At 41.6% G+C, this 13,148-nt stretch overlaps 1 protein-coding gene across 2 annotated transcripts; it reads left to right on the top strand.

Annotated features, from left to right (window-relative positions):
* Positions 1-355: 355 nt before the first annotated feature.
* On the top strand, positions 356-5,361 carry LOC124177164 (putative gustatory receptor 28a). Of its 2 annotated transcripts, XM_046559237.1 has the most exons (8): positions 356-486; positions 562-677; positions 2,398-2,744; positions 3,392-3,796; positions 3,999-4,259; positions 4,350-4,409; positions 4,509-4,598; positions 4,705-5,359. In XM_046559237.1, the coding sequence occupies exons 3-8, from the start codon at positions 2,427-2,429 to the stop codon at positions 4,756-4,758; spliced, it is 1,188 nt and encodes a 395-aa protein (XP_046415193.1). In that variant the 5' UTR covers positions 356-486; positions 562-677; positions 2,398-2,426; the 3' UTR covers positions 4,759-5,359. The 2 variants fall into 2 exon arrangements, with proteins under 2 accessions (XP_046415193.1, XP_046415192.1); XM_046559236.1 differs by lacking the exon at positions 356-486 and having other exon boundaries at positions 502-677; positions 4,494-4,598; positions 4,705-5,361.
* The last annotated feature ends 7,787 nt before the right edge of the window (positions 5,362-13,148 follow it).

The following is a 13,148-nucleotide window of genomic DNA, read 5'->3' as shown; positions in this document are numbered from 1 at the left end:
GTACCTTTGAGTAGTTTATCCGGTAGGACAAACAAAAAGTGGCTGAGTTAATGGAGACCGCCTCATATGTCACCTGTATAATTTGGGCAACACAAGTTATCATTCCAGTCCTCGAATACAGTCGTCAATCGCCGCTGCAGCGCGAGTTTTGCGGATATGAAATTGCTGTTTTCAAGTGGATGACAAGTGCGGTGCGGTGTGTCAGTTCCAGCAAAGTAATTGTTTTGTTTTGAAGCCATGTTCGATAGCTGTTCATTTATGCGAATGATATTTTATCGATTTGCGGCAGTGATAGCGCATACCGGAGAAACACGTCCCCTCATTGCCAGTTAACGTTCCAGCGCGAGTCTCGGCGCACCTTCTGCAGCTCGGTTCAATCGATATAATAAACCTAAATTACAGGCGGTGTGTAGCGTCGGTCTCGTAATTTCTCACTAATCGAATTGTTGTTATTCACGACGGTCCAGAGGTCCTCAGAAACACTTGGTAAGACCGGCTCCTTTACGTTGTTTACGCGGTAAATTTTCGAAAAGGGTTGACGTGGAACGATTGCCCCCGTAGCTCGATGATTCTTCCCCTCATCAGGGGGCGAAACGGATATGGATGGACGCTATTTGTTGTTTGCGCGAGAATAACCGAACTGGGAGGGACCCAAGGCTGTTCTACAAATAGATACGGTAATAAAGTTACAGACTCGGGGTAAATCGGGGTAAACTCTCCGATCACTATGCATATAACAAGATAAAGCAGCACGGGATTATTCAGGAAAATGAGGAAATTACTCCGTCCGATTTAAGTTGCTTCGAGTTTGATTACATTCCGTTACGCTGCCGAACTCTTCTTCGAGATTTCAGTTTAGATCCGGGCTATTCATCTTCCCTCCATGGCTGCGGGAGTTTTGGAAATCACGTTATAGTTTAATAAATTACCCTTGAATAACGAAGGGCGCGTTAAATGCGTATCCTTGCTGTTTAAATACTTTATTTTTATTTTTTTTTCAAGTATACAGAATGCTTGTTTTTAAATACAATGAACGGGTTTGAGTCGTTCATTTTGATAATAAGTTAGTATTGTCTCAGAATGCGAGATAATTCATGCTTACGTTCATCCTTGTGACTTCTTAATTCCCGGTATATTGACATCAATTGTAAGAGATTTTTGTCACTTTATAGTCAACTCGCAATCAGTGTTTCCCTTCCTGCTGGAAACGGCTCGGCAATTAATAGATTTGAAAAAATTACCAGAGTGTTTCTCTGAAACTCTCTGAAACTCTCTGCTCCTCCGAAAATTTCAAAATTTGTTTGACACGAGGACATTAGGTATTCAGACTAAATTCACGAACTTGTTACTCAAAGTCAGAGGAACAGTAAAATAGTCGTACCTGTGTTACGTGCCGTGTGTGTTGAACGTATTGAACGCGGAATGCTCGCTGAGCAATTCTGCGCGTAAGTCATTTGTCAAGATTATATCGTTGGCGTGGTGTAGAAACACTTGAGAAAAAAGTATAGCAAAATACTCAAGGCTGCCGGACTGTAAATTAGCAAGATGAAACATCCGCACGTGTAAACCTCGCGCAATCTTTCTACCGTACACTTGTCTTTCGATCATCGTGCCTTGGTCGAAATTTCATTTTCCTCCGGGTACTTAATCCAATTGTGCAACATGTACGCGCGGCAATTTTTCCGCATCCTCAACCTTGCTCACAAGGAAAGTATCCCGAGTCGATCTCTTCGATTTGTTTTCTTTTGTAATATGTTATAGTAGGCTATAAAACCTAAGCGACACGTATTTTTTTCATCCGCTATGAAACACTTTAACGAGCCGACATCACCCTCCAGAGTAAGGCGATTTGCCAGTTTTACTGTATTCTTTAATTGAGAAAACTACACTTTCATTTCTCGTTATGAGAAAACTTTTCCAGTTGGATTGGTTAAAAAATATTATATTCTTGTGGTTGAAACTGCTAAATCGCACCTTGACATTTATTACTTTGGAGGGTGGTTTCATCCGCTTAAAGTGTTTAATAGCAGATAAAACCCTCCGCCCCCCCTCCAAAAAAAAAAAAAAAAAAAGAAACGGTCGCTTAGTTTTTAATCTTCTATAACGTATTACAAAGAAAATCGGATCGGAGAGATCGAACTAGGATACTTTCCTTGTCAGCTTATTTTAAATCCAATTCTGGCACCGTCCTTTGATGCCAATCAGCGAATGCGCAAAGCGTGACGGTGTTATTTATTGGAACAATTATGTACGAATCGGTAAAAAGATGACAACGAATTAGTCTATTATGACGCGGAATCAGTGTCGCCTACATCCGGTGACCGATATTTCCATTCTGACGCATCGTCTTCGTCAAAGTGACGCCGAGGAGTGAACAATTAGTCGTTCACTTTTCAGAGGGCATAGCCGAGCGAAAGGAGTGAATTATGCATGTGTCACGGGGGGTCTTCGACGTCGAGTCCGCCGTGAGGAAGCTGTCTTCTCGTTTTCGTCGACATCCTGCGCAAGTTTCACGGCTAGAATGGCCGGTAATTTCGGCTGTTCGTTCTTTGTTCTACTTCATTCGATTTATCGGACACGCGCCGCTGGAGATTCGTGACGACCGTTTTGAACCCTGGAGTTACGGGGTTTTCTACTCCATACTCTGTTGTACCCTTCACACCTACTTTTTCTACATCGTTCTCCGCAAATTCACGGTCATCGAAAGAAACACACCGATTCTCGACGTCACCGAAACTGCAAAGGTGCGTACATGTACCTTTATTCCATTCTTCGGGTTCAAACTCTCACGTGATTCGTTTTACCTTATAACGGCAAGGTACAAGGGTTACGAATTTCTCTGGTTATTGAAGCCGAAACCCACCGAAGTTGACCGCAATAGACCGTGGAATGTTGTTTTCTGCATTTTCAGACAAACTGACCAACTTGTTTGATGGCCGTTAGTCTTGATGTGGCATCGGTGCGGTCAGACTCTGAAAGAGGCGGTAAATTCATACGCCACCAAAATAGCTATTTTCGTACCAAGGACGTAAAGTGTTATGCCCGTTATGCGAATAATAATTTTCGTCCTACGTAGGCGTAAAACGGGATTTCAAGATTCGGGCGCGGGCGTAAAATTTGCAATCGGGGACTTGCAAAGTGCTGGTCATAAATCGGATTTTCCTTATTAGGAGCAAGTTTGACCCCAGCTGGCACGACTAGCCCTATTAGGGATTTCTTGGCTTTTCGCGGAGCTCGAGACAAGCGCACCTGAATAAATTTCGGTACAACATACCGGGGAGAAATTGTCCGAATTTCAAGATACTTATCATATTTTCCTCGGCGCGAAAAAAACGACCTACTCTCATCACGTGCAACTGGACTAACAGCAAAATAATTTCTGGCCATTCAGGTGATCTCCAACTACTCAGTCTTGATGCTGAACATCCTGGGATCCCTTTGGACGCGAAAGCAGCTCGTCGAGGTGACGAACATCATGAAGCAGTTCGATACAAGGATGCGTTATCTCGGTTATCCGCTAGAGGAAAGATACGTGAAAGTTTGGGTCTTCTTTACGTTCGTTTTCAGTTTCATCGCTTGGGCCGTTATCGTCGAGACGGGCATCGTCGCCTTCCGGGAAACTTTCATTGAAAACATGATCTACATCCTGGGCTACGTGACGAACTCGTTCAGCACAATAAAGTTCTCAGGCATTGTGCTTCTGCTCGGACAACGCTTTCGACATCTGAACGAAGTCGCTCAACGTAGCAAGGACTCGTCAATGCCCGTGCAAAAGTACCCCGCGGTAGATTTCAGAGTAAGTTACACGCCACACGATTCTAGAATGAAATTCAATCGCGTTGAGCACTGTAGAGCGGTAGTATAATGGGGTTCATGCTACTGCGGAAATAAACATCAAAGAAACGAACAACGAAGAAGAGAACCGAAGACAGCGCTTGGGCTGAAGCTGATCGGGTCGTGCTGATCGTTTACATTTTCCTCTTATTTCCTCGTTAAAGGTGATACATCAGCTGCACAACAGCTTAATGAACGCGAGCGAGAGTCTGAGCTCTCAGTACTCTTGGCCCCTTTTGGCATGGCTGATAAGTCTCTGCGGCCACAGCGTGGCCAATTTGTACTTTTTGATTGACTGGTTGGTATCGACGACAGAGTCTGTGAACACGCGGTGGTCACTCGTCGCCTGCATCGCTTGGTGGGTCGTCGTTTTTGGATCTCAACTTCTGCTTCTTCACATCGCCTGTCACTATACTTCCAGCGAGGTTATTATCCCTCAGATTTCGCGTTGCCTTACGAATCGAACCGTCTCGTTTTCAGGCAACCCTTAAAAATTACCTCGTCTTTACATTCAGGCAAACAACATAGGCTCGATCCTCTTCGACTGGAAGTCTTTCGCAGTCAGTCGCAGCTACGTGAGTGCATTATGCTTAAGATTCTGAGTAGAAGAGCATCGATTCATTTGTAAAAGTATTTTGGTTTATTTATTTGTTTAACAGAAATTTTTTTCACAGAGAATCGAGTCTTCTCTGCATCTCATCAATCGTAGGTTGAACTTTTCTGCGGCTGGCTGCTTCCACGTAAACTTGCCTCTCCTGCGTTCGGTAAGTTTGTCGAATTGGTCAAACACTTTCAATCGATATGCAATACATCTATAAGTTGTTAAATTGTTGGAATCGAATGAACCTTCTCGCTCTATTGCTGTTTCAGATCACCGCCCTCCTCACGACGTATCTCGTACTCTTGTTGCAATTTCAGGCCTAAACATGCCGCCTTTTCTCACTTCAAATAAAACTTCGGAGTGGCAATCATCGTTCATTCGTGTAACACACTCACTCTCTTCGAACGAATGCTGTACGATTGCCAGAAAATCCGACGATTAGGAGGGCGAGAAAGTAAAAATAGCTCTTGGCCTCTTTCTGGCTCTTCCCCGGCAATCGAAAGCTCGTTTTTGCAGACGACGATGTGTTTTCAGTGGGGATTAACGACCGAAAGACGATTACGATGGGGGTCTAAAAACCCGAAGAGTCTGGCGAAGGAGTGTGAAATAAAGATGGTTATCCCCGTTTTTTGATCGGGTTGCTAGTCTCGTTTGCACATCGGTAGAACACCATCGGCCCAACCTTAGAATTCCCATTTCTTCCCGTTATCCCAAAGCATATGTGAACGTGAGTAAACCTGCGATCAATGAATAATGCGAATGAGATCCAAAATTATTCGATTCGCGAAAATATGTTTCTGGGCTTTACCTTGTGAAAGCTTTGACTCGTCAAAGACAATGGCTGAAAAAAGTAAATGAACTGGAGAAGTTGAAAAAGGAATGATTGTGATGAAATTCAGGTTTGTACCAACCGTGGTCGCCAAATCACGCGATTTAAATGTTTTCCATTCAAATTCGCAGTTCGTTTATGGATTGTTTTCTATTTTGGGTCCCTGCCTCGCTTTTGACAAGGGCTTTATCGGCCCGGCAAACTTCGATCGTTCCGAATCATGGTCTGGAGGTTATATATGTATACAAACAATTGTATGAGGGGAGAGATTTCGATCGGGAAAACAATTGGAAGGAATTGTTGATAGTGCAGACGTATAAGAAATCGCAGTATCAGAAAGCTCAAGGGTGATGAATATTTTCCATCGAGAAGTCAACAATTGTTTTTTTTTTATTTGCTTTTGTTTCCCATTTTCTCAAATTCCAAAAGGAATCGTGTCGGAATTCTATCATAAAATTCTTCTCAGGTTCCGCTCCAAGAATTCCTTTATCATTTTTCGTATTAGGGTTTAGTTTACTTTTCATCGGGGCGACAAAATTGACGGTTTATAAGGTTAAGTATCGTTCATTGTTCAGCTTAGGAATTTTCTGTAAGCTACCTAGTTTCCCAGTATTTAATATTTTCAAAAAGTGGCGTATCTTCAATAACCGGGATCCACGTTTATTATGAATTCGTACAAATATCCAGAATGTAACATTCAATGATAATCAGCATACCTTACATAGATACACGATTCAAATTTCGAAGGATAAGCAGAATTTTTAATGAGGCTGATTACAGCCAAATAAGTGATTTCAAAATGTAGAATTGATGGGTATACTAATTAAAGTATTTATACACGTCTAAGTAACAGAAAAGCTTTATCGGGTTTTATTTTATGCCGTTGGTTGTGTTTGGTGACCCGCAGGATCCATTTTGGTGCAATGGTCTGTGAAGGAAATATTTACAGGTCAACGACTACAGGTGTCGATATTTCGAAAATGCACAGAACACTAACTCCGCGTAAAGATATTTCTCATCGATTTTCAACGAAATAAGCATCGTCGTTCAGGTCCCATTTGAACAAAATGGTCTTCCATTCTTAGCTGGAAAAAAAAATTTCTTTCGCTAGTATTGAAAAATTATTAGCGACTAGAATTTCATAGACGTTATATAGAAGTAAAAACGCTTGGGGAGAGTCCAAAGGTACGATAATACGCGTGATAGGGAAAAGGAACAATTTTTAGAAATTATCAAAACTACGGTCTTACCTCCCCTATGTAATCAATCAATATTCAAGGAATTTATCAAACAGGATGAAAAGTGTCAAAAGAAGCGAGCTCAGTTAACGAGTAAAGCGATACGTATATATATAATATATATATATATATATATATATATAATATATATTCTCTAGGGATATTGGCAATATTTTCCAAAGGAGATTGATAATATCTCACTACTGAATATAATACCGATTACGCATTCATGGAATGTGAATTCAATTAATCCAGAAAAATTGCCCTCAGAGTAAGGCCTGATTGTCGCACGATTGAATTTGCCCGTGCGAAAAAAATACGGTCTAAGGTCAACAGGGATACTCGCGAAACGAGGTCCATTCCAATTTGCAATTTCTCGAAGGAGCCAACTTTAAATCAGATTCTCTTCTTCAGGTTCTTCAGAACTTCAGGTCGTAATTGGCGAAACTGAAGGTTGGAAATAAAAATTTTCAAGATGGAAAAGTTTTTCGACTTACGTACCAATAGGCAGCTCGTAAATTCTTCAGAATATGAAATGGGTGTACATCGGCTGTTAAAAAACGACGTGTCGAAAACTGAATTTGAAACGACGCCATTAAATCGTAGACGAAACTTTAGGTAGCATTTCTGCAATCTCTCGGACATCTTCAATCGCAATTCAATTCGCGGTTTCAGGACACTTGTATTATATGACATAATTTCTTGCGCAATTACTGTGTATTGTTTGCGCTTGGGTTACCTTAATAGCCACCCCGTCCTCCGTTTTGCGCATAACTATTTGCGGGGTCAAGTCAACACCCGCAATCCCCTTCAGGTCGACATCCATTAGACTGCTCCGTATACACAACGGGCGCTTCGCGTTTAAACGCCATTCGTTATGCGATCAACACGCATTCATCTTCTTGCCAGGATATATCGAATCAAAATAAATACGGTTTTATAATTAGGGTAGATGGATATTTTAAAATTAGCAAGCACCTTCCTTGTTAAAAAATGTCGTTCACCGGTGTAATTAGTCGTTATTTTCGCGTAAAACATGCGAAAATATCATGGAATTTTTACGTGGAATGGACGATATTCTCATTAATTGACCCTTGCCCTATTTCAATACTTTTCCAAATTTTTGCCGTTGTATTGGTTCCAGGGGTGAATTCCAATTTTTTATTATTTTATTTTTTTTTTTCATTACCTTTACTTCTATCCGGCGCGAGTTTTGGCTACCAAATTTCAGATCTGTATTCTCCCTGCGTTTCAAGTGTATTCGGAAATCAAGGATGTAGGTACGGGAAGGAAACGTCGAGTGTTGCGATATGAAATATGATTGGTATTCCGCACGTGGTATCGGTCCCACGTATCATTCCACGATACAAGATTTTCATGCACGACGAAAGTGTGTTTAATAATTTCCTCAATAGCGGGTGAGAGTTTATAAAATCATTCTTCATTTTCACCCTGTTCGAATTTATTTTTCACAAAAACTCTCAGCTTAAAACTATTTTCCCGCTGATATACGCTATAAAATGCATTAATTAATTTCGATTCACCGTTTTGCTCGCAAGCGTTTTTCCAGAGCTGGCCAAGATAAAACGGCTTGTGAAGTTTTCCTTCCACCTGTATAAATTAAGACGCATCAGCTGCGAATCACGCATACAAAAGCACTTCGCTGATTTGAATAGAGGCCGAGAGATAACGCTCAATTTTCGCTGTAGGGCAGATAATAATAATAACAATAATAACAATGCATTTTATCACGTGACTGGGACAAGTTCCTTATCCAAATTGACCGGAATATGTACATTCTTGCAAACGGTCGTTGGCTTAACATTTATGTACGAAAAAACAATAAGAAAAAGAAAAAAAGGTACGAAATATAAGAGAGATCAATTTACGGTGATTAAATTGAGTCCGACTGAAATCCTCGAAGGTTTTAGGGTCGTTGCCGGATCGCGAAGAGCCCAGAGAATCTTATCAATAAATCCCCTGCGAAAAAAAGGGGGGGAAAAATCAGATCTTACCGCAGCTGGAGAGCGACAGCTGAGGGAGAATCCGGCTGGGATGAGGGGACGGTATGAAATATCAGACTGCAAGGTACGAATGCGATTTCGTAAAGCGGGTGACCCGGTAGGAAAATCTGATTTCCCCCGAGTGCAAATCTCTCGTTTGTCAACACCCTCATCCGACTTGTCTTAGGTGCTCCACGCTATGCGGTATATTTATATATATATCGTCCGAAGTGCAGCCGCTTGTCGACATTACAGATTTTGAGCCAGATTGCGAACCCTGCACATTAGGGAAGAACAAAAACAAAAAAAAAAAAAAAGAAAAAAAAGATGATTTTAGAAATCAGTTTTCCATGCGCGATGAGATGTTGTATTAAGAAATCCTGAAACTAGATTTCCGGAAGAACCTCTTTATGGGATCATGTCGTCAGGTTCACAGATCATGGTTTAATTTTTTCTTTTCACGTAAGGTGTATTCGAGAAAAGTGCGGGGCGCGGAAAATTGATATAATGGGCGTCGAGATTTCGGAGGATTTATTCTCGAGGCTCGTCAATTTCGGGAAAGGTCGTTTGCTTTTCTTGTTTATGGCGGATACAAATGGAATGGTCCATGGGTGCCGTATAAGCGAGACGCTGCTGATGGATTAGTGTCGAAAATTGTGTTTTCCTCGTCCCAATTCTTCCCATTTATTCTTCTTGTTCGTACCTCGTCTTTTTTTCGCGTCTAATTGAGCGATAATTAAAAGCTGTAATCCGGTGACTCGGCCGAGCGGAAAACGGAGAGTCGACATGCAACGAACTCATTAACGTAGCCCGCGATTCGCCGACGAAAACACGACGAACTTTTCGGTTAAGAAAATTTTCTCTTGGCTGTTTATCCCTTAAATTTGATCTTCGCAGCCGATACACTTTTTTACACAGCAATTGTTTATTTTCCTCACCATTTCACCGGAAAATTATACTCACTTACTATTTCACAAGCTATTCTTTGTTCTATCCTAATATATAGTGACAATCGTCGCGTTAAAATATTTGTAAAAGCGTGATCAACGAGCGTAACTTTCTTCTGTTTCACACCCACTTTCCATCCTTCATATTACTGGTTTTGTAAACTTACAGGTTTCGATTTTTCAAAATTTCTACATATTTTCCATCAGATGCGATTTGGAAATTTAATCAAATCTCAATCAAGAAATCATGTGTTTTTCAGTGTTCTGTTAACTGTCCTTAGTAAAGATTTTCAGCTCTTTCAAGGAACGGTAGAAAAAAAACAAACAATAACAAAACAAAATATGCCTACACAGCTTTTGCGCGTAAAGGAGAAATCACCAACATTGTACCGATTTATACGTTTATTCTGATTGCGGTTGCCGGTTGATAACGTACAAGTACAACGGGGTTCATTAATTTAACCTTATCGCGTGCTCAAAGTGCGCGTTGCTGTGAATTTTTTTCCATATTTTTCACCCCTTTTTCCTCTCTCCTTCGTGTCTTGTCCATGCAGCCTAAGTCCCAACGTCCTCGCGGATTTTCTCTCTCAGCAGATATTTATCTCTCCTCTCTCTCTCTCTCTCTCTCTTAGCTGCCTTGCTCCGGTTTATTCAAATCACGCCCGAAATTGCGAGGTGGAAGCCACGGCTTTGACGCCCACTAACGTCGCCCTTGTTGCATGCTTCACCCATTCCCCAATTATCCAAAACTAATTCTTATTCAAACCAGTCGAGCAAAACACAAATTTCAGAGTAATGTGCGGGCGTAGCTTTTGAGTTTCGTATCGAGTCTCTCTCTCTCTCTTCCAACGGAATCTCAAGTCACGTAGATGCCTCGAATCGATATCAGAATTCATTAATATCGTCGTGAAAATATCAGTTTGGTAGTCCACCCGTATTTTCAGCTCCAGCTTAAAATAAATTTCTCCCCTGTCGGATGAGTTCATTTCACAAAGGTCAAGTGTGCGGTTCGCCGTCGGACACTCGCCTTCGTCGTGTAGAAATACCATTTCTCCCGCGTGTTGAATTGAAGTTTCCCCGAACAACAGCGACCAGAAAAAAACTTGGAGTCAATACTACAGGGGTGGAATCCCTCTCGCCGCGAATAAACTTGACAATAATTTCCTAATTGGGTTATCCAGGGGTTTCGCACGCGTGTAAGATACTCTTCAATCGCGAATTTACTTCTCTTCAGGCTGAACGTCCCTCGTCGTCCGGGCGCCGAATAAAAAGGGACAAAAATGTTGACAAAAAGGGCGCATGGGCTACTCTCCTCCGCCTCCTCCTCCTCCTCCTCCTCCTTCTTTAGTTCGCTCGTATTTCTCGTTGTTCTTTTCTCCGTGTTTATCGTGCGAAGGATGCGCATGAACGTAACATCCGCATGGCGCTGATACCGCCGCGGGTGCCGGACTCGTTCACTCGTCTTGTACTCGGGAATATTTTTGCGATTTACGTAAAGTGGATAACCAAGCAGCGCCTCAACTTGGTCCTGTTAGCGAAAATAGCCGACCCTTTACAACCCGTTTCGCTCGCTTCGACCCGATGCAAAGTGTTCTTTCCGTTGACCGTGGAGCTGTGGTATACATATCTATCAGGCGCGGAAAGACGGAGAACGGATGTGTCAACGTTGTTAAAAAGTATCTGTAACCTGGACCCATGCCCTTTAAACGATACCAAGGTGCAAATATCCCGAGTTGAAGTTTCGCTCGTGAATAAATTGTCGCAATATTCTTTCGGACAACTGTACTAAATTATTGTGAATTGGCCCTGAGTTGTGCACGGAATTCAATTGTACTCGGGAATGTCCGGAAACAAATCTTTCCTGTTCAATTCTCTGCTTGGGGACGAAACTTACTATCAAGACCGCGATATTACGGGTGTCGTACAAATTATTCCAAAGTGTGTTATACAGATAACAAATAACAGTACAGATAACGGTGCTTCATTTTAGGGGGGTACTCAAATTATTCTTCCCACAACAGAATGTCATTTGCGAAATAATAATAACTAACGAAGGGTCGATCGGTGGAGTTTAATCTTATTTGGATAACCGAAAGCTATTCTAACAAGAAAAAACTCCGTAGATCCACTACACAGATGTGTTAAACGAAACTTTTTTCTGCTGTTCAATGAAGCTGCCCGTGTTTCTTTACGTCACCCAGCGTGAAAAATACGCCTTGTTAGTACGCAGCTAGTTGATTCGGGCATATGACGTTGTTATTGCTTTTAGACGTCTGAAGTAAAATTTAATTAAAACAGCTTCCAGCGGATACTTGAGTACGGATATTACTACGGGGGTGTTGATATTATCATAAAAACTCGAGACGCTTTACAATTTTTGCTTATGGAGTCTACACGCGGTATTATGACATGTTTTTTAGACCTCGATAAATTTAATTTCACCAATCAATGACTCCATTTTTCTCATCGCACGCGTCAACAGAAATTATTATTCATTTAGTGAGCAAACTTCAACTCGCAGGCACCGCAGCAGCAAAGATTCGTATCGTATCAGATGACGAACGAAATTTAGTAGAAATCGCTGCAAAAATTTGTCCGCATATGAATTAATTGTCAAACGGACCAAGTACTGCAGGAAACAAAATTCTATTCGCATGTAAACTAGAATAGAGAATTTATCTGCCATACGTAAATGTTTAAACGAATCAATTAGGCCGTTCCAAAATATTTCCATGACCTAATTAGCTTTTATTTGCCGGCAATGAAAAGTTTTTCACGTTCAGTTTCCAACAGTGCGATGATATCGTTCCCGTTCGGTATTGAAGCGGTGCCTCGATGATGCAGCCTTGTGAAATGGTGTGAATTGAGTAGAATGCGCTGCACGCTTGTACATTTTCAAAGATCGGAATCCGATAATGGTTTACTGGATGCTGAAACAAGAAGGCAACAACGGTTCGCGCACAGTGTGAAAAATTTCATTCAACGCCTCGATAAGAAACCGCTTGTTCGACATCGAGCAATATCGTTACAAAAATACCTGCGTCTTTCATCTTGATAAATTTCTACAAACGATAAGTTTATAATAGAAATAAGAAATCATCAGCACTACTCACATTCGCTTTCTTCGATCCACGCGAGATGCTGGCTGTACGAATACTTGGCTTACGTGATAAATTCTGGGTTTAAATTCTGATATCCACCCACGGAATATTATATGACACGCAAAAACGACGAGTCTGCAGTTCGCAGTTTCTACAGCAGGGTCGGAGAAGGGTAATCTGTAATTAATCGCCTGCGCAGAACTGTCCGGTCCGTTTATACAGTCGGAAATTTTCTCGATCACAGAGCGACTTTAAAAAATATCAAATCCTGGAATGCTGGAGTTTAAAAACATTTTTCCTCCGCTGATCATCGAGGCGTGAATTTCAGTGCTAGGGGTCGCTAATCAGGGAATAATGATCGTTAAATGAACAATCCGCCCGGCAGAGCGTTGGCTGCAGGTTGAAATTTGAGTAGTTCGCAAAAATGGCGATAGAATCGGAAGTTAATTAGTTCTGGGGTTGAATTTTATCGATCGTAAAAATTTATCACCCCCCAGTAAGGATACGGGGTGGGCTGGATTAACGTTGTGACTTGGTATATTCCCGTAATTTGAGCAAGTCGGGGAACCCTTTAAGTTAAAGGCTTTAACCAAGC

Source organism: Neodiprion fabricii, chromosome 3, assembly GCF_021155785.1.
Source record: "Neodiprion fabricii isolate iyNeoFabr1 chromosome 3, iyNeoFabr1.1, whole genome shotgun sequence".
NCBI classification, from domain to species: Eukaryota; Metazoa; Arthropoda; class Insecta; order Hymenoptera; family Diprionidae; genus Neodiprion; species Neodiprion fabricii.
This window is presented reverse-complemented; position numbering and strand designations above follow the sequence as displayed.